This window comes from Penicillium macrosclerotiorum, assembly GCF_028827735.1.
Source record: "Penicillium macrosclerotiorum strain IBT 26536 chromosome Unknown utg000001l_segment0_segment0, whole genome shotgun sequence".
In the NCBI taxonomy this organism is placed as follows: Eukaryota; Fungi; Ascomycota; class Eurotiomycetes; order Eurotiales; family Aspergillaceae; genus Penicillium; species Penicillium macrosclerotiorum.
This window is the reverse complement of record NW_026643081.1, coordinates 2,161,018-2,187,479: the sequence shown is the minus strand read 5'-3', so window position 1 is coordinate 2,187,479 and position 26,462 is coordinate 2,161,018. Positions and strand designations below refer to the sequence as shown.

At 47.8% G+C, this 26,462-nt stretch overlaps 9 protein-coding genes across 9 annotated transcripts; 2 read left to right on the top strand and 7 right to left on the bottom strand.

The window, feature by feature from the left end:
- Window positions 1-431: 431 nt before the first annotated feature.
- N7462_000732 (OPT family oligopeptide transporter) lies at window positions 432-3,174 on the top strand (the record flags this gene model as incomplete). The annotated part of the gene is made up of 9 exons (XM_057072458.1): window positions 432-746; window positions 804-931; window positions 960-1,365; window positions 1,432-1,548; window positions 1,606-1,887; window positions 1,945-2,208; window positions 2,266-2,443; window positions 2,495-2,784; window positions 2,836-3,174. 9 exons carry the CDS (start codon window positions 432-434, stop codon window positions 3,172-3,174), a joined length of 2,319 nt encoding a protein of 772 aa, XP_056938988.1.
- Window positions 3,175-4,733: 1,559 nt separating this feature from the next.
- N7462_000731 (uncharacterized protein) lies at window positions 4,734-4,975 on the bottom strand (the record flags this gene model as incomplete). Its single annotated transcript, XM_057072457.1, has 2 exons — window positions 4,734-4,813; window positions 4,873-4,975. 2 exons carry the CDS (start codon window positions 4,973-4,975, stop codon window positions 4,734-4,736), a joined length of 183 nt encoding a protein of 60 aa, XP_056938987.1.
- A 1,717-nt stretch (window positions 4,976-6,692) lies between these two features.
- On the bottom strand, window positions 6,693-8,228 carry N7462_000730 (ankyrin repeat domain-containing protein; the record flags this gene model as incomplete). The annotated part of the gene is made up of 1 exon (XM_057072456.1): window positions 6,693-8,228. The coding sequence occupies one exon, from the start codon at window positions 8,226-8,228 to the stop codon at window positions 6,693-6,695; it is 1,536 nt and encodes a 511-aa protein (XP_056938986.1).
- Window positions 8,229-9,604: 1,376 nt separating this feature from the next.
- On the top strand, window positions 9,605-9,902 carry N7462_000729 (uncharacterized protein; the record flags this gene model as incomplete). The annotated part of the gene is made up of 2 exons (XM_057072455.1): window positions 9,605-9,655; window positions 9,708-9,902. The coding sequence occupies 2 exons, from the start codon at window positions 9,605-9,607 to the stop codon at window positions 9,900-9,902; spliced, it is 246 nt and encodes an 81-aa protein (XP_056938985.1).
- Window positions 9,903-10,359: 457 nt separating this feature from the next.
- N7462_000728 (putative oxalate decarboxylase) lies at window positions 10,360-12,139 on the bottom strand (the record flags this gene model as incomplete). Its single annotated transcript, XM_057072454.1, has 8 exons — window positions 10,360-10,493; window positions 10,544-11,048; window positions 11,109-11,229; window positions 11,282-11,349; window positions 11,402-11,573; window positions 11,630-11,645; window positions 11,697-11,786; window positions 11,839-12,139. The coding sequence occupies 8 exons, from the start codon at window positions 12,137-12,139 to the stop codon at window positions 10,360-10,362; spliced, it is 1,407 nt and encodes a 468-aa protein (XP_056938984.1).
- Window positions 12,140-15,969: 3,830 nt separating this feature from the next.
- On the bottom strand, window positions 15,970-16,277 carry N7462_000727 (uncharacterized protein; the record flags this gene model as incomplete). Its single annotated transcript, XM_057072453.1, has 2 exons — window positions 15,970-16,112; window positions 16,178-16,277. The coding sequence occupies 2 exons, from the start codon at window positions 16,275-16,277 to the stop codon at window positions 15,970-15,972; spliced, it is 243 nt and encodes an 80-aa protein (XP_056938983.1).
- Window positions 16,278-17,420: 1,143 nt separating this feature from the next.
- N7462_000726 (2EXR domain-containing protein) lies at window positions 17,421-18,488 on the bottom strand (the record flags this gene model as incomplete). The annotated part of the gene is made up of 1 exon (XM_057072452.1): window positions 17,421-18,488. One exon carries the CDS (start codon window positions 18,486-18,488, stop codon window positions 17,421-17,423), a length of 1,068 nt encoding a protein of 355 aa, XP_056938982.1.
- Window positions 18,489-20,030: 1,542 nt separating this feature from the next.
- Window positions 20,031-21,926, bottom strand: N7462_000725 (putative ab-hydrolase associated lipase; the record flags this gene model as incomplete). Its single annotated transcript, XM_057072451.1, has 1 exon — window positions 20,031-21,926. One exon carries the CDS (start codon window positions 21,924-21,926, stop codon window positions 20,031-20,033), a length of 1,896 nt encoding a protein of 631 aa, XP_056938981.1.
- A 2,775-nt stretch (window positions 21,927-24,701) lies between these two features.
- Window positions 24,702-25,575, bottom strand: N7462_000724 (uncharacterized protein; the record flags this gene model as incomplete). Its single annotated transcript, XM_057072450.1, has 2 exons — window positions 24,702-24,767; window positions 24,970-25,575. 2 exons carry the CDS (start codon window positions 25,573-25,575, stop codon window positions 24,702-24,704), a joined length of 672 nt encoding a protein of 223 aa, XP_056938980.1.
- Window positions 25,576-26,462: the final 887 nt, after the last annotated feature.

Below are 26,462 nucleotides of genomic sequence, written 5' to 3'. Positions count from 1 at the left end.
CGGACTAGTGGAATGGTCCAATGTCCGTTGCGCCAAGGTGCAAGCTTCTGTGACCCGACATCAACTGATAGCACCAGCCACCCGTCCGTTTCGAAGACATGAGGAGATACATAACGTTCAGTTGTGGCATTGTTGGGTAGTATCACTAGCACCAAAATGGAAAAGACGCTGTCGTACTCCAAGGGTCGGCTATCTTGGCTTGAGTTGCGTTTCCGGCGAGAAAAAACGCCAATGTCGCTCAATCTGGCTCAGATTGGGCCATGATGGTATCAAGTCTGGTCTTTGTCCGAAAAAGATTTGCTCGTGGCGTGCTCCGCGTGGTTCTTAAAAGGCCCTGCATGGCCGATGGACGACACCAGGGCACTTCCCTCTCTGTGACACCTCAACCTTGACTTCTTCCATTTGACCCGGAGACACAATACACACCCAACATGTCGGCCATTCGCTCCGACTCGTTGGTGGAGGGAGTCGTATCTGTCTCCGGCCACGATGTGTTCGATGAGAAGACAACGATCAATGTCACGGCCAAAGATAATCACCACGCTACCACGACCTCCTTGGGCTCGGGCTCGGGCTCGAATGAGGAGGATCGGAACAGTGACGATGTGATCATTGTCGATGGCACGGCGGCGGCAAACTATTTGCTCCCTATGCGGGATGATGGGGATGCGGCTTTGACATTCCGGAGTCTCATTCTCGCCTCGGGTCTCGCCTGCTTCCAGGCCGTCATGTATCAGATCTACATGGTGGGTCATGATCTGCCCCGACCCATGGGATTCGTGAGCTGACCGATTGATGCATAGTTCAAACCGACCGCCATTACCATCCAGGGAACTTTCATCGTGCTCATCTCTTACTTTCTGGGCAAAGCCTGGGCCAACTTCCTCCCCCGCGGGGACAATTTCGAGGCAAGATGGCGGGCTCGGGGGGGGTCAGGGCAAGCTCCCTTTACACATAAGCATCCTCAAATTCCTCAATAATGGGCCATGGACATTGAAGGAACATGCAGTCTGCTCCATTACCGCCACCGCAGCATCAAATGCCTCTGTCGCCTCAGAAGTATTTTCCGCGCAGATCTTATTTTACAACATGTCACTGAGCCCCGCCACTGTCATCTTGAGTACAATTTCCATTGGCCTGTTCGGCTACGGAATCTGTGGAATCATGCGCCCGATCGCGGTCTGGCACGTCGATGCCGTCTACTGGAGTACTTTGCCTACTGTCAAAGTCCTCCAAGGACTCCACTGGCAAGACCTGAAGAATTCAAAGCCACTGAGATACTTCTGGTATTCTTTCACAGGTATGACTCTCTACGAAATATTTCCTGCCTACATTTTTGTCTGGCTCAACTCGGTCTCAATTCCGGTAAGTGATCACCAAGTATCACTTATTCAATACTCTGGATCAGCCCATTAATCTCGGACGCGGTAGTGTCTCGCTTCGATGAAGGCCACTGGTAGTAAGGCTGCTGTTCTTACTAATCTCTTTGGCGGAGCCTCCAACAATGAGGGTCTGGGCTTGTTCAGTCTCTCTTTCGACTGGCAATATGTAAGAGAATATGCCACGCTTTATGTAATAGACGAATTAGGAAACTGATCCGAACAGATCACCTCTTTCCAAACCGCGCTTCCCCTTTCGCTCCAAGTCCACCAGGCTATCGGGTTCCTTATTTGCTTTATTGCTATGCTCGGTATTTACTACGGAAATGGATGGAATTCGAGATCGCTTCCATTTATGTCAACTAAACTTCTCATGAGCAATGGAACGACTTACCCCGTCGATGAGGTCTTTGTCGATGGGGTGCTTGATGAGTCTGCCCTGCTCAAATACGGAATACCCAAGTTGAGCGGAAGCTTTGCATTTGCCATGTTCATGGCGAATGCTGCCGTAAGTACCAAGTCAACCAAAATTCTATGGCATACACGTCAGCTGACCATATTCAAGATCGGCGCCCTCATTGTCCACTGTATCCTGTTCTGGGGCAAGGACATCTGGAGCACGTTCAAGAAAGCCAGGGAAGGTCGGTATGATGACAGACATCACGAGCATATGGCAAAACACTACAAAGAAGCGCCATGGTATTGGTATGCGGCAGTGCTGGTCGTGAGCTTCGTCCTGGGACTTATCGTGGTCTTGAAAGAGGATATTTCGCTCCCGGCCTGGGCATATATCGTATCCCTGGTTGTTGGAATCATCATTTCGCCCTTTGTGAGTATTTTATTTTAAAAATTTGGCACCCGGGAGAATTGTACTGACCTATCATAGAGCACCATACTGTATTCTCGATATGGAAATGGCATTGCTACGAACAATCTGTCAAAAATGCTGGGTGGTCTGATGATCCCTGGACGACCAGTTGGCAATATGTATTTTGCGGCTTGGTCTCACAACGTCATCTCAAATGCAGTCAATCTCTCGAACGATCTGAAGATGGGCGAATATCGTAAGTCCTAGTGTCCTGAATTCTCTAGAAAACTCTAACAAGTGATACTAGTTAAAATCCCACCACGCGTCATGTTCCTAACCCAGATCTGGGGCACTATGCTTGGCGGGTTTATCAACTACGCTGTGATGATCTCAATTGTAAAAAACAACAAGGAAGTTCTCGTCTCCGGCAACGGTAGTAATTCCTGGAGTGGTGCCACGCTGCAGGCCTACAATACCAATGCAACCTCCTGGGCCCTGGCTTCTTATCTCTACAAGGCTGGCGCCCAGTATGCAATGGTGCCTATTGGCATTGCCATCGGGGGTGCGGCTGTTGTCGCCCATCGTTTTTTCTATCAAGTATGCAACCTCAATCTCCCCAATGGATACAATGGCTAACCTCGAATGTAGTTCTTTCCCAAAATCCGCGGGCTAGATGTTGCGGAGATCAACATGCCGCAGTTCATTCAGTATGCTGGCTATATCCCTTATAATCAGAGCCAGACTTGCGTTATTTTCAGCTGGCTCATAGCTGGTTTCTATGTCCAGTACTATCTCCGCAACTACCGCCCCAAAATTTTCAAGGATTATTCATACTTGATCACTGGTGCTTTTGATGGAGGTAGTCTGACCGTGCTGTTCATTCTGTCTTTTGCAGTGTTCGGCGCTGGAGGCCCTGCCCATGCCTTCCCGTCATGGTGGGGTAATAACTCCAATGGCTATTATGATCTTTGCCCAGTTTCTGATTAGGCTTGAACCGACGGGAAAGCGATGTACTATTTTTAGGCGTCGGTTGCTTTCTTCTGACTACAATCAGTTGCTCATTATTCAATGAAATTCGCATCCATACGAGACATTAGTATATCTTACGATCAGAATATATTGTATGCAAATTTCTAAGCACATTCAAAGACCACTGACACTTGTTGCTCGGCCCTATCTAGTCAATCTTGGTATAATTATTCTAGCCGCTAGCCGCGCTTGTGACACGATCGGCAACCATATGAGCTTGCCTCAAATGAGTGCTCCCCAGTAGAATTCCCCCTGAAAGATATTATCTTCTCTAGATGAATGTGTGAAATTGAAAATTTGAATTCTGGTATGCAATACACGCGTGGTTGGAAACTAGAATTGACTGGTTTAAATCAACCCAATTCGTACTAAGCACAATCTCAACTACCTGGTCATTTCTTCCATGGCGGTATTTGAGGGCGCTTTTGATTCCCTCTGCCGAGGTAGCTTACCTGTCTCAGTCAAAGCAGCCACTACAATAAGTCCTATCCCAAAGATACCTCCAATAAGCCCATAGGCAAATTCCCCTCCCGTTGTGTTCGCTGCCAGTTTCAACCCCAATCCCCCATTTATGATACCCAATATAATCAACAGCCGACCATACCAAATATGGATATAATTCCATTTTCCTTTTGTCTGTGTCTTGCGAAAACGAAAGTGCTGCGCCAATCCAATAAATGGTTGTAGGAGGAGCAAAACAACTACAACAGTTCCCAAAATTGTGTGGGTGTTGTTGTGCAGCTAAACGCACAATGAGCCAAAGACGAAAAACCTGGGGTAAGAGGGCCAAAACATACACGATCTAGGATTTTTCCGACTCGAATGCCAGAAGCAAGCCCCGAAATCATCAATACCCAACTGAAAAGCTGCCATGCCGCATGAAACCAAACTGCTCTCTTATTTCTCAGAATGCGAATCATGACAACTCCAAGAGGCATGCAAACGGTGAAGACCAACCCCATAACTATCCCATGTGCTTTTAAATAGCCCGGAACGAGGGGCAGGTCTTGATAAATAACCTGAGCTGTTGCTATTTGGATAAGAAGGCCTAATGAGGGTCAGTCAGCCCTGGCAAGAGGGAAATACAGTGTTGATACATACCAAGAATGCAGTAGAGACCAGATTGATACGTGGAAAACATCTTGACTTTCTATATGAGAAATGAAAAATTCAAACTTGGTAGCATCTGTTTGTTGCTTCAGATGGGAATTCAAGCCCGCAATGATTGACAATATATATGCTTGATGTGAGATTATTGTTGCCCGTCTACAGACTTCCATCTACCAATAAAATCGATTTACGGCCCTGAGTCCCGAGAAATGCGAAGACGAGAGACTGGCTAAGACTGACCCCGCCCACCTCGTATTCTCTGGTGATCAATCGTCACCGTCAAGAAAACCGAGACCGAGAATCCCGAGATCACCACGCCAAGCTCTCTATTCTACATCCAACTGTGACCAGTATGTCAAATATTTCAAACCTCACTCCCGCGAGCATGACACCACAGATCATTAAACTCAAAGCGTGTGTTGGTTGTCGGACACGCAAAGTCCGATGTGACCGCCAATCTCCATGTACCAACTGTAGCCGGTGGGCACTGACATGCACATACCCAGAATCGGTCAGAAAATGCGCGCGGCCTGCGAAAAAGCAAACACAGGAAGTCCTTAATGCCCTCAAAAACCTTGTATCGAACTCGCGAGTCTCTGGTCACGCTTCGAGCCATCTGCCAAAGGCGCTCCGGTGGAGTGACCGCCATGTTGGAAAACAAACGCAGACAAGCTGGAGATATTTTTGCGAGAGGGTGGACCCGGTTGTGAAGATTCTACATCGTCCTGTAGTAGAAAAAATCGTTCAACAATCAACATTTCGCGCAAGCTCTCTGCATGAAAGCGAACGGGCCCTTGTCCATGCGATTTATTTCTCCAGCATTACATGTATGCCAGAGAATGAAGTCTATGCTCTATTCGGCCTAAAACAAGAGACGGCCGTCGAAATCTATCGTTTATCTACCGAGGAGGCCCTTACACAGGCAATCTTACTCAGAAAGAATGAAGATCTGTTGGCACTACAGGCACTCGTCCTGTTCTTGTCAGTTATTCGATTGTCAGGCGAGACAAGCGTCTCTTGGAAACTCACCGGTATAGCCAGACGCTCTACGATATTTACCAAGTCTGATTCCTCAATTTTTGAAAAAGAGATGCTGAAGAGACTCTGGTGGCAGCTTTGGTATCTCGATCACCGTGCTGCAAAAGACCTTGGACAAGATGATGAGCTGGACAGGCCTCCTAAACCTGATATGCCACTGAATATCAACGACTCTGATTTCGATCTTGATTCTTTTATGCCTCCAATCCCTCGCTGCGGCTGGACTGAACAAACATTTCCCCTTGTCAGATACGAAATCGCAAGGACAAGGCAAAAACTCAATATCAATATCAAAATTGATGAAAGGAGAAAATTAATTAAGGAATGTGAGATTCGACTTCAAGATGTTCATCTCCGATATTGCACCGATAATTTGAACCCAATCCAGTGGTTCATCCGGCACGTTGCCCATGTGCTGGTAATGGAAATGTGGTTTGAACTATATAGTGCGGACACAATACCTCTCAATATCGAGGGAGAAGAGTATCATCGTGATCACCAACAAAGCATTCAGGATCAACTCTTCCTTGAAGCGATAGACATTGTTGATACTTCAACACGTTTGGAAGCGGAGCCTCAGTCTCGCCAATGGGCTTGGCTTCTAAAAGGCTATCAGCAGTTTCGCCCACTAGTATTCTTGCTTAATGAGTTACAATACCGACAAGAATGTCCAGCAGTTACACATGCATGGTCTGTTGTGGAAAAGGCCTTTGTTCGTTGGCCGGACCAAATTCGGGAGTCGACAAATGGGCAAATTCTGGATAAATTGAGGGAAAGGGCTAATGTTGTTCAATCACGTCTGAGAGAACGTAATATCCGTGGAATTAACATGCTCGAATGAAGTGGAGCCATCTTGTTCAGAAATACTATCGAGCTCTTTGACCCCAGTACTACTTCTTTTATCTTCTGTGCGGACATGAATCGCTCTCAAAGAAGCCATCTCGACTGTCTTGATGTAGCAGAGGTGTTGGAGATCAGATAATGACCAAATTTGCCATTTTGCGCGAATGATTAAAGCTCATTGCTCGGACTGTGTGCGCTAATTGCTTGTTGGGGAAAGCCTGCATGCCGTACCCAGTGGCAGTAACGAAATTGCTACCACCTCCCTTGCGAGCCAATCATAAGTCCGATGTCTCATTTTTTATTGACTTTGACAATAGATACATTGGTAGGCATTATTGTACAGTAAGAAATATAGCGTGGGGCAAGTAAACTGTTATCGGAAGGGCAAAGTGCCTGTAAAATATCGCTTCTCATAATTGGTAATTGTGCTTAAGCATCTGATTACATTTTCGTACCATCATGGCACGAAATAACTGTAGCTAGCATTACAGACCTGTTGGTGGTCTCTGATAGGACCAGCCCTTGAACTGCTCTTTGAAATCCGCTGTATACCCCATTGAGTCCGTGTCTATTTCATGCGCTAAATCTCGCATCTTCTTACCTTGGGTAATAGACTCCCAGTCGCACCTGAATGAGAACGGAACAACAAGATGTCCTGACCAAGTACACTCCGAAAATGTTTTGCGAAAATGATGAGGCGGGTTGTGAATTTCTGATTTCGATAAAGATGATAGGATTGCACCGTGGCGAACCAAAATCTCCTGGATTCTTGTATCCTTAATGTATTTTGCGGCTTGAATTTGGCCGTTCCTCGCCCAGTCTAAGGCTGTCCACCCGTATCTGTCAAGGGCGTTCACATCAACTTGACCTGTCTCAAGGATGTATTTGACTGTATCGACATGCATATTCATTGCTGCCAGGTGGAGCGGAGTCATTAAATCATGAAATCTGGAATGGGAATTGACTTTTGCTCCTTCTTCAACAAGTAGTCGAATTGCCTCTGTTTGTCCCTGCTTAGCGGCCTCAAACAGAACCTTGGAGCCAAGAGATTGACCTGGCCATCTTTCTGCATGTACGGACAGCAATAGTTCAACAATATCTATTTGGCCCGCTCTTGCTGCTCGCATGAGCGGAGCCCATCCATCATCCTTCCATAATGGTTCTCGCTCAGAAGTGTGCAGAAGAAGGAGCTGTACAATATCGCGATGTCCTTTCTCCGCGGCTCCAGACAATGCCGATTCAACGAATTCGGAAGCCTGATGTGTTTCCAGAATAGCACCACGATTCAAGAAGAGCTCAACCAAACGCATATTTCCATTTTTAGCCGCACATGTTAGAGGGGCCTGTGATGGGAATTTCAAATTCTGAAGAGGTGCACCGTTGTCGAGAAGAAGCGCCACCAGAGTCTCGTATCCACATGTCACTGCCCAGCTTAAAACTGATCGACCCTTTGAGTCCACAGCGCCAAAATCAAAATCATACTGCAGAAGGAGTTGCAATATTGCTTCGTAGTTCTCTCCAGAGGCCCACAGAGAAGCATTCACACTCCGAAGGATGGAAGGCTCCCAAATTCCACCCAGACCTCGAGACTCCGTGTTGTTCCTTGATAATCTTTCTCCCTCGGCCCAAGCATCCAAACCAATGATATCACTCTCAAAATAAACCTTCAATGGGCAATACACATTGGCTTCAGAGTGAAGTGCATGTGCCATAAACGAGTTACGCTGAAATATATCACGAGATTCGCCAGTGAGCTGGGGCGATCCGGCCCAATGCAGCGGCGTCCGCCCAGAATAATCCTTGGTATTTGGATCTGCACCTGCCTCTAGAAGTAGCTGGACAACTCCAACAAAGCCCTGCTCGGCAGCAATGGATAGGGGAGCTCGCCCATCACAAGTCACGTTTACGTCAATTCCTTCAATATCCAGGAGCAGCCTTGCTACATCTTCATCTCCCCGAATTGCCGACCAAAAGAGTGGAGTCCAGAGATGTTTCTTGAGGCTATTTGGATGAAGTCGCATTTTTGGCGACTCGGGGCTTTGGGCGCTAATGTTTAAAAGTCTTTGTATGGTTCGAGCATGCCCCATCTGAGATGCAAAGAGTAGAACCCTATGGGCACCATCGCGGCATATCTCATTTTCATATAACTGGTTGTTGAAGGTCTCGTAAAAAAAGCGACTGCTGCAGGCAAGATTGCTCAAATATCTTTGCGAAACTATATTGGCGACAACTTGTTGTACTAGCTCGTTTGGAAGCGCAAGAAGCGACATGATTCCTTGGCCAACAAGAGCCTGAATCAAAGAAAGTAGGCTATGAGCAAGTATTGCACGGATTGCATGAGCCTTGTTTGACGAAGAAAACAAAGCTGTGATGTTGAAAAAGGGGAAGAGTTGACATCCGCACACAGCCACCACCACAAATCTTTACTAACTACTCTGAGCCGGCGCCACTCCAAAAGAAAACGATGAGGGCATCCCTATTATCCAAAGTCAGTCAAATCACCCTATCCTTCAGCCTCGCCCTACATCATGATTAGCTGTAAGTTGATGTGCTGTCTATGGAATTGGGAGATCTAAGCCATATGATCTGTAGACTTAGCGCTGGGGCGGGAGGGGCTAGGCAGCAATTTTTGACGACCCGGTCAGATGGAACCCAGGTTCTTTATAATCGGAAAATGTGCAGAGCTATTGAGAAAGCTTGGCTTTTGTGACATCTGTTACCCTCGAGAAGCTCCTGGCAAGGATCTTGTTAAATCCCAAGATTGACAAACAGAAGAAGCCGCAACTCTCAAATTATCCCTTCCACTGCTGGGAACAGCACAGCAGGCCAGGCGGCGGAGCTCGACATACAAAGTACATCTCTTTGCACAGCCCGTTCATTCACACTCGAAGATATTTTTCTCTTTCTAAAGGCCTCGCAAAGCCCTATGAAGAACATCACGGTTCAAAACCTGCCAAAGCCGGAAAACGGGACAACTACAGTAGGCGACCGCAACACTGTTACCCGGTGTAACTTGAGCAACTGTGCGATAAACAATTCTAGGGTGAAGCGCAGCGACTTTACTGACTGTGTCCTAACCCATGTACGCTCTGCAAGTCGATCAACTGGAAAGAAGTCACACCTGCACGAAGTTTCTTTGGCTAGTCGTAGCGAATTTTTTGAAAGTGTTATCCGTGATCGGTCCAGCGTGAAACGTAGTACAGTGGAAGTATCTACTGTACAAGATGCAAGTACCCTCAGACGCAGTACGGTGACTCGTTCGACGGTCTCTCATACCCAAATATCGAGGTCTAACTTAGATGACTGCGAGGTGGAGGAGTGTTGGATTGATCGCTGTGAATTCAAGGGAATGATACTAAAGAACGGATACTGGAAAAGGGGCCAGTTGATCAAGAAAATGGGAAACAAGGAGCCTATCGCTATCAAGAAGGATGAGTCCAAAACGGCGGTGAGTTTTCCCTTTAAGTAATTGTGCTTCGAGGGATTCTAATTTTTGCTAGAACCTTTCTGCAAATGTTCTTCAACATGTTGCAAGCCTATCCCTAGAGTCAATGGCTCCACTTGCCCCGCATTCAGACTCCATGTCTCAAATACCGCCCCCTGGACAAGATGTCACTCCTATGAACTCAGATGTGAGTCTGAGTAGCGAGGAGACGGATCACTCTGGAGATTTGCCGCCACCATACAAGGTTTGATATAGCAGGTAATGTCTGTGGCCTTCAAATTGTGCTAGAGGTAATGGGAGGTGTGGAGTTGTTGGAAAGCTTCTTTAAGGGATCAGTTATTCAAGTTGTATCTTATTGATGACAAATTTGGTTTTAGCCACGAAGAAGGGAATAGAAGGCCGAGTGCGTAAAGGCCGAATTTGAATTCAGAAAGGGATCTCCGGGTCTTGCAGGCCGATGAGCTGGCGATGTGGTCAATATTGTCATCACTTATCAGTCCTGTTGCGGGTCCATACGTTTCCGGCATGAGTTTGAATGAACATACTATCAGAGCAGATAGGCATTAGAAACATGCATTAAATCAAACAAAAGAAAGTTGAGGGTCATATTACTAGATCTGAGCTAGCTGTGGTATCTCAATCGAGGGAAGTTGCTCAAACATGATGAACGTTACAGAAGGAAAATCTCTCAAAACAGCCCCTAAGAATCAGTCGCTCGTAGAGCCGGCAACAATATACTGCTTTTCTGTCTTCAGCTGACTCAGAGTGCTGTCACTCAGGTTCAAGGTGTCTTTTACGATTTGCCTTGGCGTAGAGGCAATCCATTGGCCAAGGGCCATATCTAGACTGACATTAACCGGAATATTTCAACGAAGGATACAGCAAACATACCTGTGAACTCCGGAGCTTGTAGTACCTCCACAAACATTAATTCTTCGTCACCAGTGTTTTCGATGTAGTGGCTGTTGGACTTTGGGAAATAAGCGATGTCACCAGCTCGGTAATCAAAGGTGTTTGCCGTGTTAGGAGCAGTGAAGAGCGTTGCGCGACCTTGTCCCTTGACGAAGAATGTCCACTCATCGCTCGATGGATGCCAATGAATTTCTCGCATTCCTCCCGGATTTACTGTCACAATCGCCGATGAGAAGTTACTGGCGACCGGGAATGTGAGGGGGTCCACAATCTTGACCGATCCGCCCGCGACCTCGTGGGCGGGCTGTTCCGAGGCATGGTAAGAGTAGCTTTGAGTTCGAGGAATAACGCCCGAGGATGTTGTAACGTTCTGCTCCTCAATATTGGCCGGGGCTGCAGTTCCCTTGAAGATATACAGCTCATCATCTGGGATGTCGTCGAAGGCCGAGACAGTGACCCCAAGGTTCTTTGCTAGAACTTCTTTCTACAGAAACATTAACCTTCGTGCACTGAATCAACTAGAAGCTTTGTGACCTGTATGTACCGGACTGTGAAGGAAGACTTCGGTGGCAAGGAAAGTATTATCTTCGTCGAAGTCACCTTGGTCAAACACGAGTAGAAATTCAACGCCTACATCGAGCGCTTGGATAGAATGAGGAATGCCACTAAAGAAATTCAATTTGAGTCCCAATCGTTAGTTTTATGTTAGAAACTTACGGTGGAAAGAACCATATATCTCCCGCAGTCAAGTCGTCAACGAAAGTTTCTCCGTTCTCGTTAACAGCCTAGTCTCGTGTTAGTGATCCCCGAAAGGTAGATCCTGAGATGAAGTATTACCTGAATGCGGCATGAACCGTTCAGGATAATAGACCACTCAGAAGCAACATGCCAATGAAGCTCCCGATAGGCTCCAGGTTCCAGTCGCATGTCCACACCGGCCATCTCCGTAGCATCTGGCATCACTACCGTGTTCTCTTGACGAGCCCAGCCAGCATTGTCGATTCCCAGTCTTGATGAAGTTGAAATTAGCTTGAATTAAAGTTAATATTCAGAGTTGAGTATTACCGGTTATGGCTCAGGCCTAGGACGAATAATGAGTAAATATATTAATTTAACGCAATGAAGAACTTACCAAGAGGCCACTGCGCATTGATTGTTTGGCCATTGTCAGTGCCGGGGGGTGCCAGCTTGTCACTGTTGATACGGTCATAGTAGTAATTGCCTGAAAACAAGTTAGTAAAAATTATCTATCGAGGATTGAAGCGTGGACTAACGTGGACCAGGGTCATCAGAGCCGGTGGTACCTCGAATCGGCTGAGGGTTCTCAACATTCTCGAAGTCCAAGTATGTTCCAATGTCTGGGTCATTTTTCTGCCCCGGCAGGAGGGAATACTTGATATCTGGTGCTGACCCAGTGGCGATCTTCTCAGTAGACGAGTACCCGACCAATGCTTCGGAGCCTCTCAGGCCAGGATTGTTCGTCGAGGCATCAGCCCTGCGAGCCGGCGCGGCATTTATGAGCGGGAGTAGGATTGGGAGAATTGCCAGCACCCTGGAAGTAGATTGGAACTTCATTATGGATAATATGTCACAGGATCCACGTTTGAGTTTCCAGAAAGGCCTCTTCGGTCTCTTATAGGCAGGCACTCATACAGAAACCCGATAGTTCAAGTCAGGGGTCATCATAAGCCTTTTATAGATATGCTGCTAGGTGTTATTACAACATGCGGGATCCCATATGGCTGCTTGCATCATGTCTTCCCCTCACCGGAAATAGTACATGAGGGCTTTTTGGGAGAGATCGATCCATGTTCCCCTCATCAGGAGGCCTTGGAGGTAGGGGTAGAGAACACTGACGGATCAGCCACCACCTTGATTCGCCAACAGGAGCGCAAGAAAGCTCCGGACAGAGAAATTCGATGGTCTCGGCGGAGAAAAAGTATAAAATGGGGATAGGATGGTTCGACCTTGCATTATTTCCCCACTCGTACTCGTCAACCTGTAAAAATAGTATCCCAGCTGCCGTACAACACTGTGGGTTGGTAGCAGCAGGTAGATCCCGAAAGACTTGAATGGAATTCGGGAACTCGGTTGCCTGAAAATCTTTGCGGATCCGTCGAAATGCATTCTTCTTCCTCCTTGAAATCAAGGAACCTTGATTCACCTCGAATTAAACTGATTCTGGGTGAGCCGGGAATCCGCAAGAGTCGAGTCCACATTCAATAAAATTTCCAGTTTAGCTGGCACTTCTTGTTATGGCTTCAGTTTCCTCCAATGGTATGGATAGAAAAATGGGGCTGTGAGGGGATACTCAATATCAAGAGCCTCTAAGACCGACCCACCGAGGACCACGGAAGCCGCCACCTATGCAGCTAAATCTTTCGAGTTCGGGGTCGGATCGTAAAACTTTAGCCGAAGGATGAGGAAACTCACTCAAATGCTGCTACACTTAAATCTACAATCTCATTCCAAATTTGTTCGACAAGGGATCTTCGCTTGAGTCCAGAGAAAAATGAATATGTAGTTACCGCAAATAGTGCCGGAAGACTTGGAGGTACAACGTCGACGCTAAGCTTCAGGGCCAAGAAATGGGCCTTGCAGCCACCCCGGAACCAAAGAAATTCAGTATCCACAATTCGGCCATGTACTGTAGGTGAGAGTGGAACTCTCGCGACAGCCCTCTGGAAGGACGAGGGGAGATTGTCTCGATGTTTCGTCACCCGCATCATTTCTCGTTCTCCGCGCGAGGGGATGCATCGGATTTGAACTAGCTCCACGAGAAGAAGGCACAATGAACAGTCAACGCTGAAGCCGGCTGGAGCTAATGGGAAAATACAACACCTCTTTTGGAAGGAAAAGCCGTTATATCCGCAATCAAGGATAGCTTGAGGGGATTAGGTTGAATGAAAAGAGGGCAACCATTGGCTGTCACACTTTGTCCACGGGTCACTGACCCTTATGGATGCGACTCACTGGGATAGAGATGAGCAAGAAAGGTAGGTCGTAAGATCGGCGGGGTCGTAGCGAAGCTTGACACCACAGTAGGCAAGTTAAATTTAGACAAGGCGTGCCGTCTATTCCGTGTCTCTATTCCGTGTCTCCGCACGGAATTATCGGAGGTAAGGCTTTGGTTCAGCGGTAAGTTGAAAACGGCAACTTGTTAACGACGGAAACAAGAAAAGGTATTTACCCAGTCAAAGAGATGAGCTACATGGATTTTGCAAAAACGTGATTAAGAGATTCATGCAAGTGCAGCAGGCATCTGGAATTCGAGAAGATTCGGGCCTCATAATCGGGGGACCTTTGGGGTGGCTAGCTTTGAACGTCGAGGTCCACTTATCCACAATGATTGCATAACGAAATGACCGTAGCCAAGGATATCTAGCTTGTAAATGGGGTACCTTAAACTTCTTTAAGCTGTGGAACGCCAACATCTTCGTCGCCTATGCGAGGTATATGCGGCATGCTGCATGAATAGCGGTCGCAAAAATCTTGAGATTGGGATGTAACCTGTTTAGGATGTTGTTGTTGAAGTTGAGACTTTGAATTTCTGTTTAAAAAGAGAGAAGCTCCACTTCTACAATTGCGCAATGCGTATGAGGCTTTTAATCAGAGTGGCTGATATTAATGCTGTCGGCACAAACGTCTATCTTATCTAAACTTCGGTCTAAGGATAGGAACACCGTAGCATAACATCAATTGACCGACTTTACATAAGTATTCCTTTATTATCCTGTCGAATTCGCATCTGCAGGAGTCACACAAAATAGAAACCGTCTGAACAGCCTGTGTAGATGTTCATGATCTGTACCACGTCAAGGACACGGTTTATCTCGGGAGAGGGCTGGTAATCTGGATTCTTTTCCATGCCCAGAACATTGTCATGGAGATTTAAAAGTCTTCATAAATTCCTAAAACATGACCAAAGACAGGGAAGAATATCAGGGGCATTGGGCTGCTTTTCATGTGCTTTTTTGAGGTGCTTTCGGCTTAGCCAATTCAAGTATTATGCTGCGACAAGATCCGAAATGCCTCTGGATGGCCCATATTTGACTTGTTTTGACCGTCAAGCTAACTACCAAGACAAATGGCACAACAGGTTGGTAACAACTTGTACAATGTCAGCGCAACCCCACATCAACGGGCGGGAGATCTAGCCCCGCACCCGCTCAGACCCAGTCTGCAACTCCTTTCCTTCTCCAAGTCACCTCCAAGATTTGAAATCCGGTATTCTATGAGTGGCCTCAACCCTTGTACCTCGGAGAAGCTACGAAAAGCACCATTTTTGATCGTTCATTTATTATGGTTCTTTCCACCAAAAACAAAGGCGGCCCACCTTCATCGCTCGCCAGCGGGGGTTGCCAAGCCCCTAGCGCATCCGGGTTACCACTGGAGCCGTCAATGAGCCAGCCAGTGGAGAACCGTCGAATCATGAGATCATCTCCGAAGGGCAGTGACGAGGCCCTGAGTAAGAGCTGGGTTATGATAGGTCGTCTGTCGTTTTGGTTGGAGGGGCTGCCTAGTCCGGAGCTGATGGGGGCCGGGCTCTGCACCGCATTTCTTTCAGAATTGGGGGGCGGTTAGTGGGCGGAGGGTTGGGCACTGGCACAGGCGAGGCCATTCAGGACCCCTCGACTCGGCATTCGAATGCACACTTATATGAGAAGTCTCTGGCTCCTTTCATGACTCCTAAAGTCCAGTAGAGAATTGGACAACGCATAATAGCATCGACAAAGAGGTGAGTCTGTTGAAGTCTGCACACTGGGATGCCTTTTCTTGATGGTGATCGATGCCTAATTCGGTCCTGCAAATACTCGAATCGTCGAGGGGCGCTCAAAGTGGCATGCTGTCCTTCAAAGAATCTCCCTAGGGGTTCTCCCACGCATGCGATCTCTTCATGGAGACTGGTTTTCAAGCTCTCCGATCGGTTGAAGGTGTTAATTTACAGAATCATGCGTATCTCTATCTGGCAGACACATAAAAGCCAGCAACTAGGGCTTCCATGACTGGTTTACCGAGAGAGAGCCGTAGACTACATAAAGTGGAAAGGACTGACGATTTAATAACAAGAGCCATCATGGCGGTTTACAGTAATCACATTGTGTCGTGTAATGTCAGGGTAAAAGTAGCCCTAAAAACTCCGGGTCTGTCTTTGCCAGTCTATGGCGATAAGATAAAGTGACGACCGAACGTCTTTAACAAAAGAAAGAATCCTGCATAAGCATTCCTCCATCGCGTCCAAATCCATAACCAGTACGGGGGGGGGGTTCGAGAGGAAAGCCACATGCACTGAGGCAGGTGTCCAAAATGGGGAGAGAAAGGATAATGTGTGTTGTGAATAGAGCATCGGTTGTCCAATAGTGTTGCGATCAAGGTGAAAGGATAAAAAGATCCCCTCCGTCCATTTACCTGACACGCTTTAGGTATCGCATCGTCAGATAGACGGCCGCCAGGCTAGTGTAGACACCACCACCGGCGGTCAGCCAGACAGGACGGTGGACGTTGAGAGAAGTACGGAGAAACTGGCCCTCCTTTTTAGGCTTGGCTTCTATTGTAGTCGTCCTGTTAGCATAACTGAATCTGTTGATGGAGCATGGACAACGAAAAACTTACCCTGTTGGAAGAGTCTCTGACGTAGGTTATTCAAGCCCTGACGCGAACGCGCCGGGAGAGTCGCCAGCTGCTGGAGGATAGGTCCAACGGGTGCAGACATCGTGGAGGGTATAGATAGATGGATAGTTGATAAAAGGCTTGTATTCTCACAGATTCGTGATAATTTGTGATGATGATGGATGGAATCTTGGGTTTGGAGGGGAGAGTGACGACGAAGAAGGGAGAGTACCAGACCCCCCCTTGACCTTATATACTGGCAATCATCTGACAGCCAAATGCGGGGTTTGACTGTGGCGGGAGTGACATTCAAGACATCCGGGGCATCCCTGCATTTGTGGCAACATTATCAGAGTTTCAGGTTGGCTCGACCTGGCGATGCTGGGGCTGATCGAGTGACCTGATTCTGCACGAGGAACTCGGGCTACACGTTCAGCTACAATGCGAGAGTCATGTCACTTCCCTCACAAATCATGCGATGCTTGAATGCAATGAACGAAACACGGCAGTGGAGGGAAAGCAGCAAGTATGGGCTGATGGGCGAGACGAGGAGACGATCAGGGATGAGGAGACGACTAGGATGACCCCCTCCACATGCCTGTTGCAACACTCTCCACCGGGTGATTGGCTACCAGCCAAAGAAGAGTCACCTTGACGACGCAGCACAGCCCAGGGAAATGCCCATTATGACACTATGATGAGCGTGTCTAAGCGTCTCGTAAGCCCGCCCCCTATCGTGAATGCAAACGATTCGGTCGGTCGATAGGTTGTTTCCCCTGAATCTTGTGCGGGTGGTCCGACAAGCATAAATTCAGAGTTGCAACAGGGAGTTACTCGTGCCGTCCTGATATCGGGATCTCCAGCTTCAGTCGCAGAGATATTCCACTGTTTGGTGGTGTCTTCAGGCTTTCAAACGCAGTGGGTGGAGTTCGGCTGTCTTGTCCGGGTCCCACAGTGGAAAATCTGGGGGATGGGATCGTGAAAGTGTGGGGTTGGGGCCTTAGTGCGCTCCACCGGCCCGGCCAAGGCTACTTGAAGTTCGTAGCGCAGCAAAGAGAGGATATCGCACTCCTCGGTGGAAGGTGAGATGAGGCTTGATCATATCTGATCAGTTCATGAATCTTGCTAATCTTCACTACTACATCAATCACAGATCCCTAAGGCGACCGGATCACCTGCTCAAATCTCGTGACTTCCTTCCCTTTCCTACCTCACCGCCCACCCACGCCGCTGCGCTTCCCTCTACTTACACCGGCAGTATCACGTCTTCACCACTTCCCTCCCAGCACTGACCACCGCACCAACGAAACATGATACGCGGGGTGAACGAAGGGAGTGTTACGAGGAGCTCCTGCACCCAGGGATGCATCTCGTTCGGACCAAACAACGTGAGATCAATTCCCCCAAGGGGGGCGTCGCTTAGGCCCCGGAATGTGTCCTCATCCAGCATGTCAAAGTCTTCACTGGGCCCCAGCCAGATGTTCTCGGGCCGTGAAATGCCCTCAAAGTCGACCTCCTGGGCCTGCTTCCAGGCCCGCCAGATCTCACGACTCAGTCCGTCTCGCGTCCAGGCATGCACCGAGGCAATCAAAGTGTTGGTTTTTCCTCCGGTTCCTGTATACTGCGTGAAGAAATCGAAGGCAACCTGTGCCTGAGGCCGTCGTGCGTTCCCCACCAGTTCCCGGAACCGTGCAAGTCGTTCACTATCTAGAGGGTCAACCAGCTGGATGGGCTCGTCGCCGAAATCACCGAAGAGTCTGGACTTAATCGCGTCTGTTTTGCTCAGGTGGATGGGGATGACCTGCAGAACGAAAAGCGGGTCAATCCATTCAGTCCGAGGAGCAAAGCGGGCTCCGTGGCGAAGGCCAAAGTCTGTGCAGCGTGGCCAGGGGTTGACCATGGGAGAGTAGATGGCGACATCCACGGCCCACTGGTCAACTAGGCGAAAGGAAGAGAATGGGTGATCGCGGTTTTGACGCCATTCGTTGAGAGGCGCGCCTGGAGTATTGTACAGCACGACAAGGTCCCGGTATGGCCGGAAATAGAACGGACCACGTCTTCTCTCCTGGTTCAGGTCCTCGAGCCCGAAGTGGATGACTCGTTGTTCCGCGACCTGTCTGGCCTCAATGCAGACATAAGCAATGGTGGGTCGCAAAACATTGTGACGTGATGCCCAAACAAGGTCGCATGAAACCTCCATGTCTGGCCAGACAGGCCGGTTTAACTCGACCACTCGGGATGGGATACAAAGTTCCCAGATCAAGATACGAAGCTCGGGGGGCAGTCGACCGAAAACCGTGAACTGGGTCGCCATTTTTTTCTTGCGGAGTATTCAGAATAACTTGGTAATTGGCTGGGCAATTGTGCGCAGTACCTGGATCCAGCGATGAGTGTTGAGGAGCTAAGCTCCCGGTACAGTATCTGACAGCTGATTGCTGAGATGGGACTGGATTTCCTAGAACAGCAAAAGAAACACAAGGGAATGAGACACAGGATCAATATGATCAATGTGCTGAGGATTCAAGGAATTCAACAGTTCGAGTCAGCTCATCAAGCATGCAACAGGATTGGCGGGATGCGAATGACTTAAGTCGAAGTTCAACAACCAACATGCGAGATATAAACGCGTGTAGCTTGAAGAGCACAGAACAACAGAAGGAGGTCCAGGAGCAAGAGAATAGCTTGAAGCTAGGATAATACGAGTTCACTCGGCAAGGATGCAAAAGGCTTAAAATAGCGAGAAGGGTTGTCTCAACTAGTTCGTGTCTGTTTGGACAAGATGAGACTGAATCCAGGGTAGGAGAAAAACAGTGCGCAGTCCGGCGTGCTGGGAGTCACCTGCTGGAAATATTTTTCGCGTCTCGCAAATTGTTTTACACCATTGTATGCCGATCGATGTGATAAAGAAAAGTGCAAGATATGAGTAACTCAAGAAGTCTCGCAGCACGAAGTGTTGATGGCAAAATCGAAGACAACGGAAGGATATGAACAACAGTGACGTGGAATCCAGAAAGCGAAAACATAGATCGTGTCTAATTCGCGTACTGGGACAAGCAGTAACAGGCAGCAGGTGGAGGCTGAACGCTCACTTTGCCGTCATCGTCACCGAACACGCAATGAACGTGCCTCGAGTCTCCCAAAATCTGAATGAGTGTGCGAAGTTTACCTCTCTATTGTCCGAACATTGACCTTACACTCAATTAGCTGCATCTCGGGATATCCTTCGCCGCCATTTCCTAAACCATATGGGACTCTCTGTGTTGCCTGGAGGCATCGAGAGTTGGAGCTGGCCACTACGTTATCCAGCATCGATGGAGTGCTTAGGCGAAGGCCTGCATTTTTGGACCTGAATGGATCACAACTTGGCTAACACAAGAGAAATAAGATCTGGGATAGAGTTCCTCGTTGCAGGCACTAAACTGATTTTCCGTTTCAAGGTATTGGTTGGTGATCGGCGCGGAGTGCGTTGCGGGATTGGAATATGCATATTCTCCTCTGTCGACCCCATCAATCAATACTGCTATTGCACTGTAGAAAAGCCTTGGTTGCGGTGGGGATAAGTTGTTTAAGGCGCTGTGGAAACGATGCTAATGCACCCCTATGCGCATAGCTCTAGCGGGTGATCCACCGGATGTTTTCGACTTTGTTCCCAACCTATTCCAAATGGAAAATGTTAGCTGATTATTGTCTAGCCCTTGGCAGCACAAAGACTGGTGACCTTAAACAAAATACTAGATTCCAGTTCGTGCTATCTAGATGGGACAATTTTAAACATGTTGACAGAACTCGTTGGTATCATTTTGATCTAGTAATATAATTATTTACAAGGCAGCCGTTATATTAGGTCGAGAATCAATTAATCGTCGAGCGGGTTGGGGCTGACTCCAAATGGAACACGACATATACTCCGTGCATCCTCTGGCATAGTTTGCCAGATAACCTGGCGGACTTCCTTGCCGACCTGCTCGACGGCATCAATCGCCCACAAGACATCGAGATGCTCATACTCCTCAATGATCTTGGAGTGCACGACTCGCACATGAGGCTCATGCCCTTTCTCGAAACGCTCAAGAAGCCGACGTCCATCCACTAATGCATCCGAGCCTCCGACCCAAAGTGCAAAAGGTGGTGTCCCGGGGCCAAACCAAGCATTGTCCTCCGAGGAAGCTAGACAAGGATCTCCAGGGTCATCGCCATGTTCCCGATCGGTATCTTGCAGGAATTGGTCTTTGGTTTTGTTTTCAGAGAGCGTCTGCTCCTGAGTTGATAAAATACACTTGTGCTTGGCAAAACTCTCGCTGCCAAGCCACCACCGCATGGACTCCGCACTGACATACACGGGGGCGAATTGGAACATGCGATGTCGTAGGTCGCGCTCCCAGCGGGCGTCAGACCAACCGAATAAAAATGAAAAGACCCAATATGCAAGGGTTCCATATATCTTCGGATGAGAATACCGTTGGAAAGTCATCATAATGGGAATGAAAGCATGCACACCAAAGAAGAGTCGAAACATGTCCGGGGAAAGTATACGCATGAATCGGAAATAAGGCTTGCTCACCAGTGGCCCTGCGTACGCTGCTGGAGCAAGAGCGCAGAAGACTGAAATGCGGTCTCCAAGTTCAGGGCGATGTTCTTTAGCCAATGCCACAAAGGTTTCAGTTGTACCTTGTGAGTGACACACTAGGCCCAGCTTCTCGAAGCCGGTCTCGTACAGCACGCGAGATGTCAGGGCGGTAAGATCAAGTGAGCCTAGATGTCGAATATCCCAAGACCACATGCGAGGGTCAGAAGGTGCTAGAGTGGTGTGCTCTGGGTGCAAACCGCAACGGTTATTGCCCAGCCATACATCATATCCTGCTTTGCAGAGATAGAATGCAAGACTGTCGTCGTCATTGGTACAGTAGGTACCTGCGCTCTGTAGCAAACCGTGAATGAGAAGCACTGGGTAACGACGCTTCGAATGAACCCTGGATGAATAAGGCTTCTTTGAGTCACTGAAAACAGTGGATCCCCGTTCGCGTCGTTGCTCTGCCGGAAGAGTTGCATACTCCTGTGGATTATAGACATGCCATAATGTGATGATGAAACCGTCTTCAGTTTGGACTCGGAAGGTCTCGACATCCAGGCCAACCCGGCGAGCGTAGTAAGCAACGTCGGATACTATGGGATCCTTGCCGCCTTCCTGTGGCGGACACTCGTCCGAGCCCTGTTCTTCATCCACGTGCTTTTTCTGTTGGCGAATATGCCATTTTCGATCGGCCTCAGCTCTGGCAAGTCGGCGAGTCTGTTCTTCCTCTCTAAATGTTCTTTCCGATGTAGGCCGTCGGCCTTTGAGGCGGGCGCACACGTTGAGGATTCCCGAACCGAGGGTAGATAGGAGTGCGCCGATGAAGATAACCGTCAGGAATCCCACCGAAAGGAAGAACGAAACGATTCGAATCGCTAAGAAACGTAAATGGCTAGCGGCAGTCGGAGTGCCGTACGATGGTAATGGCGGAAAGAGGGGATGTTCGCATGAGTCGACAACCAACTGTGAGGCGTCACCGTACTTTTCAGCTTCGGAAAAGTGACCTCTTTCTGCATTGTCACTTCGGATATCACATATACAGTCTTCCTTAGTGTCCTGCTGCTCAAGGGGGATTCGACCGGTTCGAGTAGCGGAGGTTGAGCAGATAGAATGTCGAAGTTTGTCCGCGTGAGCGGGACCCGTTGTGTTATCGAAGGTCCGCAAGGGAATGGTGACCGACATGGTCGCGGAGTCAAATAATTGACACTGATGTACCAGACAACATCGTGAAGCACGACAAATATTTTGAGAAGGGCGCCAAGTATTCAGAAAACATTTCCTCCGAGCAGGGAACGACCAACTCCCCGCGGTGGCCAACAGGCCTGGGTCAGGGACAGTCACATGACAGGGGAATGCCAATCAGGAAGGATTAGCATGTGCTTTCATTCCTGAGGCAGGAAATGGGTCGAAAGAGGAACCAATCGATTTACAGGGAAATTTCGCCAATAATTGCCACTCTATGGAAATAGGAAATGTTACAAACTAATCCACCATATAATTGCTGTTCCTCTTCCTGGATTGGAACATTATGTTCCTGCCTTTACACCCTACGAGTCGTTCCTAGAAGAAACTCGACATCAGCAGCTGATTGATCTGGAAATTATATGTATCCATTGTACAGGTCGCAACTTTGGAAACAATGCAAGGAAATAATCAGTGAAAAGAGGACCATTGGAGAGTACTTCATGTTTGGTTAAATACGCAGGCAAGATACATCTATCCCCATTCCCGGAGAGCTGGCAACAGCATTATTCCTTTAAAGCGCCCTCAAAATCTTGCAAGAAAGTCCACAGGGTCTTCTTTCTCCAATTTCTGGCTTTCCAATCATTAGCATAAAGGGGGAAAAGGTCAACAAGGCTATGTAAGCTCGGATCATGAGCATAAATAAACCAGATATTTTCATCCTGATCTGCATCCTGTGCCTTAGAGATAGTCTCGGAAGCCTGCGGGATATCTATTCCCATCGAAGGTTCGAAGAAAGGCTGATCGATGGCTCTGTTCCGCTGGAGCTGCAATTTCTCGAGAGTCAGACCTGGGCATGGGAGTGTGAATTGTATTGAAGGAATGTCAACATTCGCAGGGATGCGAAGTCTTCTGGACGGTCTTATCTCGCCGCCGTGATGACACAGATCACCGCCCATAAATATAAATGTATCGGGATCTAGCGTTGTCCGTGCAAGACCACCGAGATGGCCTACGGCGTGCCCCGGGGTATCCAAAATATAGAAAGATCCATCGCCAAAGAAGTCAAAGCCTCTGAAACGGCCAATCTGGATGCTGGTTTTGTCGAACGTAATCTCCCGTAAAGTTCGTCCCCTAGTTGCGATTAGTATACTGGTCATAATATGAGAGAGCTACAAGACCAACTTGAAGTACTCCTCTTTGACAGGAGAATCGGCTTTACTGGGGTATCCAGGCAAAAATGCCTCTTTGAAGCCAGGACCAACCACAATTTCTGTGCTGGGGGGAAATCTTGAAACATCCCCAATATGATCCCAATGCCAGTGACTGAGGTATGTAAGCGAGGTGAACAGGGAAATAGAGAGTGGTCTAACCTCCAAATTATGCTAGTGATCTGGTTTGCTCGGACTCCGTCGTTTGACAATATGTCTATAACCTCCTTTTCAACTCGAATATCCCACCCATGATTCTCCAGAGCATTCACCACCGTAGGGGAAAAAGAATGCCAGTCAATTGGTACGCCTAGATCGAACAAGGCATTTTTACCTGAAGGGTGCTCAATTAAAAACGACCAAGCAGGCATGAGAGGCATGTTATCCATGCCGTCCATTGGGGGCTTCATAAGGAAGCTTAGCGCCAAGTTTCCGATTCTAGTTGTAGAGTCGATGATGCGAATCTGCGTAGTTTGCGTTCCTGCTGGTACAGGAAATTCAAATTTAGTTTGCGCCATGACAAGAAAGGAAGAGGTATTACTCTGAGATACTAGGAAGCTGAGTTTTGTTATGAAAATATTTATGATTTCTGTGTTCCCCGCACCTGCGCCTCATCCCGATACGCGATTGCGAACCTGCCGAATGCCGAACCATGCAGGAAATCCCTGATCAAATCAGAAGCTCAAAAAATTGATAATGAATCTTATGTAATTTGAAATATGGTTCTCATTTAGCTACCTTGTATAGCATCTTGGTATGCAATAAAATTAGCTCATGAATCGGCCCCTACCCCTACCTCTACCCCTACCCCGACCAGTTGCTCGGCCTCTTGCAGTTAAGCTTTCTCTGCCAGCTGGCACATGTCTGCGCCACTTCCATGACCCATTAGAGCCTACAGAAGGTCTCGTAGTACCTGGGTGGAATTTGAGTCCCTTTTTCAGATCCTCTTGATTAAAACTTCTAGCATGGGCAAAGTACCCTCTGCCGCTGGAGGGACGTGTAGTCGTATCCCATAAGGGAAAAAGATTGATTTGTTCCCCATGTTGAGAGTATTCATACTCTTCACCTGTCTCATCTCTTTTACTGTGACTGTCCTTATCTTCATTGTACTCGACGCTCTCTCTCTCTGTCTGTCTCTCAGAGTCTGAGTCGTCGTCTCTTCTCACCACTTTCCGTAGACAGATCTCATAAAGGTTTATGAGATGTAGGCCCTCTAAGTGGAATGGAGCGTTGGTCAAGCACGAAAACACCGGTGTCCAAGAGCCACCAGTAATGGTTATAAAATCGAGCGTGAGGTCTCTCAGATTGGGCTGTTTCTGCAGAAATGAGAGTAGTGACTCCTCGGATGGGTAAAATCCACTGAGAAAGCACTCTTCAAGAAGCGGAAGCTCAACGTTGCAAAAGATATTTCGGAAGATCCCACTATAGAGACTTAGAGAGCCGCTTGACCGAAAGAAGTAGCCTAGATGCAACTTGCGAAGATTTCTCAAGGACTGGAGGATTGATGTTAACCCCAGTGTCCAGCTAGCTATTATCGGCTCATGGGGCTTTTTCCACAGGTTCCCTATAATGGGTCCGCAGCCTTCGTGAAAAGCTTGCTCGGTCGTGTCAAAGGAATCAATGCCGCGTCCTGTATTTTCAAGAATTTTGTTGAAATCAAGATCTAAGGCCATTTCTAAGGACTGCAGGTTCCCACAGAAGTTCCCAAAGAGTGATTCTCGTCGCTCTGGATGAAGGGATGAGGTAAAAGAGGAAATATCATTGATCAAAACATTGCATCTGGGATTTTTTTGATGCACATTGAGATCCTTAACAGAAACTCCACTGCATACTATGGATGTCAGAATCATGTTGAATACAGTGGAGGCTCGGGCGCAGAGCGGGACCCATAGAGGGCGTGAGCCATAAGGGTCCTTTAAACCGTGTCCCTTCATTATCACAGCATCTAGTATGATGGCTTCTAAATGACCGAATCTGGTGAAAATTGACTGAAGAAGACTGGTCATCTCATCCACGGACTCTTCTTGGCGATTCTTCTCCTGTTCTTTCACCCAGTCCACTTGAGACTGGAACAATGAAAGTTCCTCTTGGGAGTACTCCTTCCGTACTGGCTCAGAAAATTCATCTTCTGATTCGTCAGCCCAGTATATGCCCTCTTTTAGCTTTCTTTCTTGCTCGGAACAGTCAAACACTGTAGATAGTAGAGTCAAATTATGAACTCTTCCGCGCAGCACGGAGTTACATGCCAGAGCATGAAGCGAACGAAGGCTATTCAAGGATACATCCAGAGTAGGCTCGCGAATGAAGCCTAAGAAACGTGGGCCAAGGGTTATCGCGGCTAGGTCTCGGCTGCCTAAACGGAGAGCCTTGATGTTATCAAGGTCAAGGAACGATATAATAGCCTGGACGATCTCCGGAGGTAGTGTTGTGATACCCATGGTTTCGCCCTCTGGTGGAATCTAATCCAATGCAAGACCGTTCATAAAATGCACTGGAGAGAGAACCTTGCTGAGTTTTTGCTAATGGAAGGAGGATTTGCCTAGCGTAAACCAACTTGAGCCTCAAGTTCTGCCCTGTCCTACCGCTCTGGAATAGCTAAGGATGCCTTTCCTAGTAATTGTTCAGTGATTCTCGCCGGGTTAAAAGTCCATGAAATAGAATAATAGTAATAAATTGATATCTTGTATGTGCAATTTCGCTATATATCAGTCCTATCATCCAACACGAATAAATTTGTATATTATTGCCATGAACAAAACTACACCCCAATGCTAGGTGACGGTAAATTTGAGGCCGAAAACAACTAGCTTTTCATGCCATTTGAAGTGTCCTTTTACCAGTCTAGTTATGAGTCGTCCACGTAGTTTATCCGCCCTAATGGTTCAGTATACTGCGGGAGTGCTCCCGAAGGCTCTCAGAGTATCCTTGGACTCCGCCTGGCGCCCCGCAAGAGCACCCAGGATGCTTGAGGGAGGTAATGAGGTGTGACGTACGAAATTATCTTAGTTTAGCGCTTGTAATCGCCAGCGGCCAAGAAAGAAGGCTCTTTACTAATCGCAAGATCTTAAGATGCTACTGGAAAACAAGTATTTAAATAGTCTCTTCGCATTTAGCCGTGCTATCTGTCCAAGCCACCTAAGGGTAGATCAGATCTTCTGAGTATATACCTATGTTTTCAATCTTCTTTCGTTCATTATTACCACCTCAGCAATCTTTTTGGGACGCCCTCCTTACTTGGATACTGTGGTTTGCAAGAGACAGCTCTATAACCAAACCCTATCGGCACACGAGCAATCTGATGCGACGTTGTAACAGCCTCCGACTT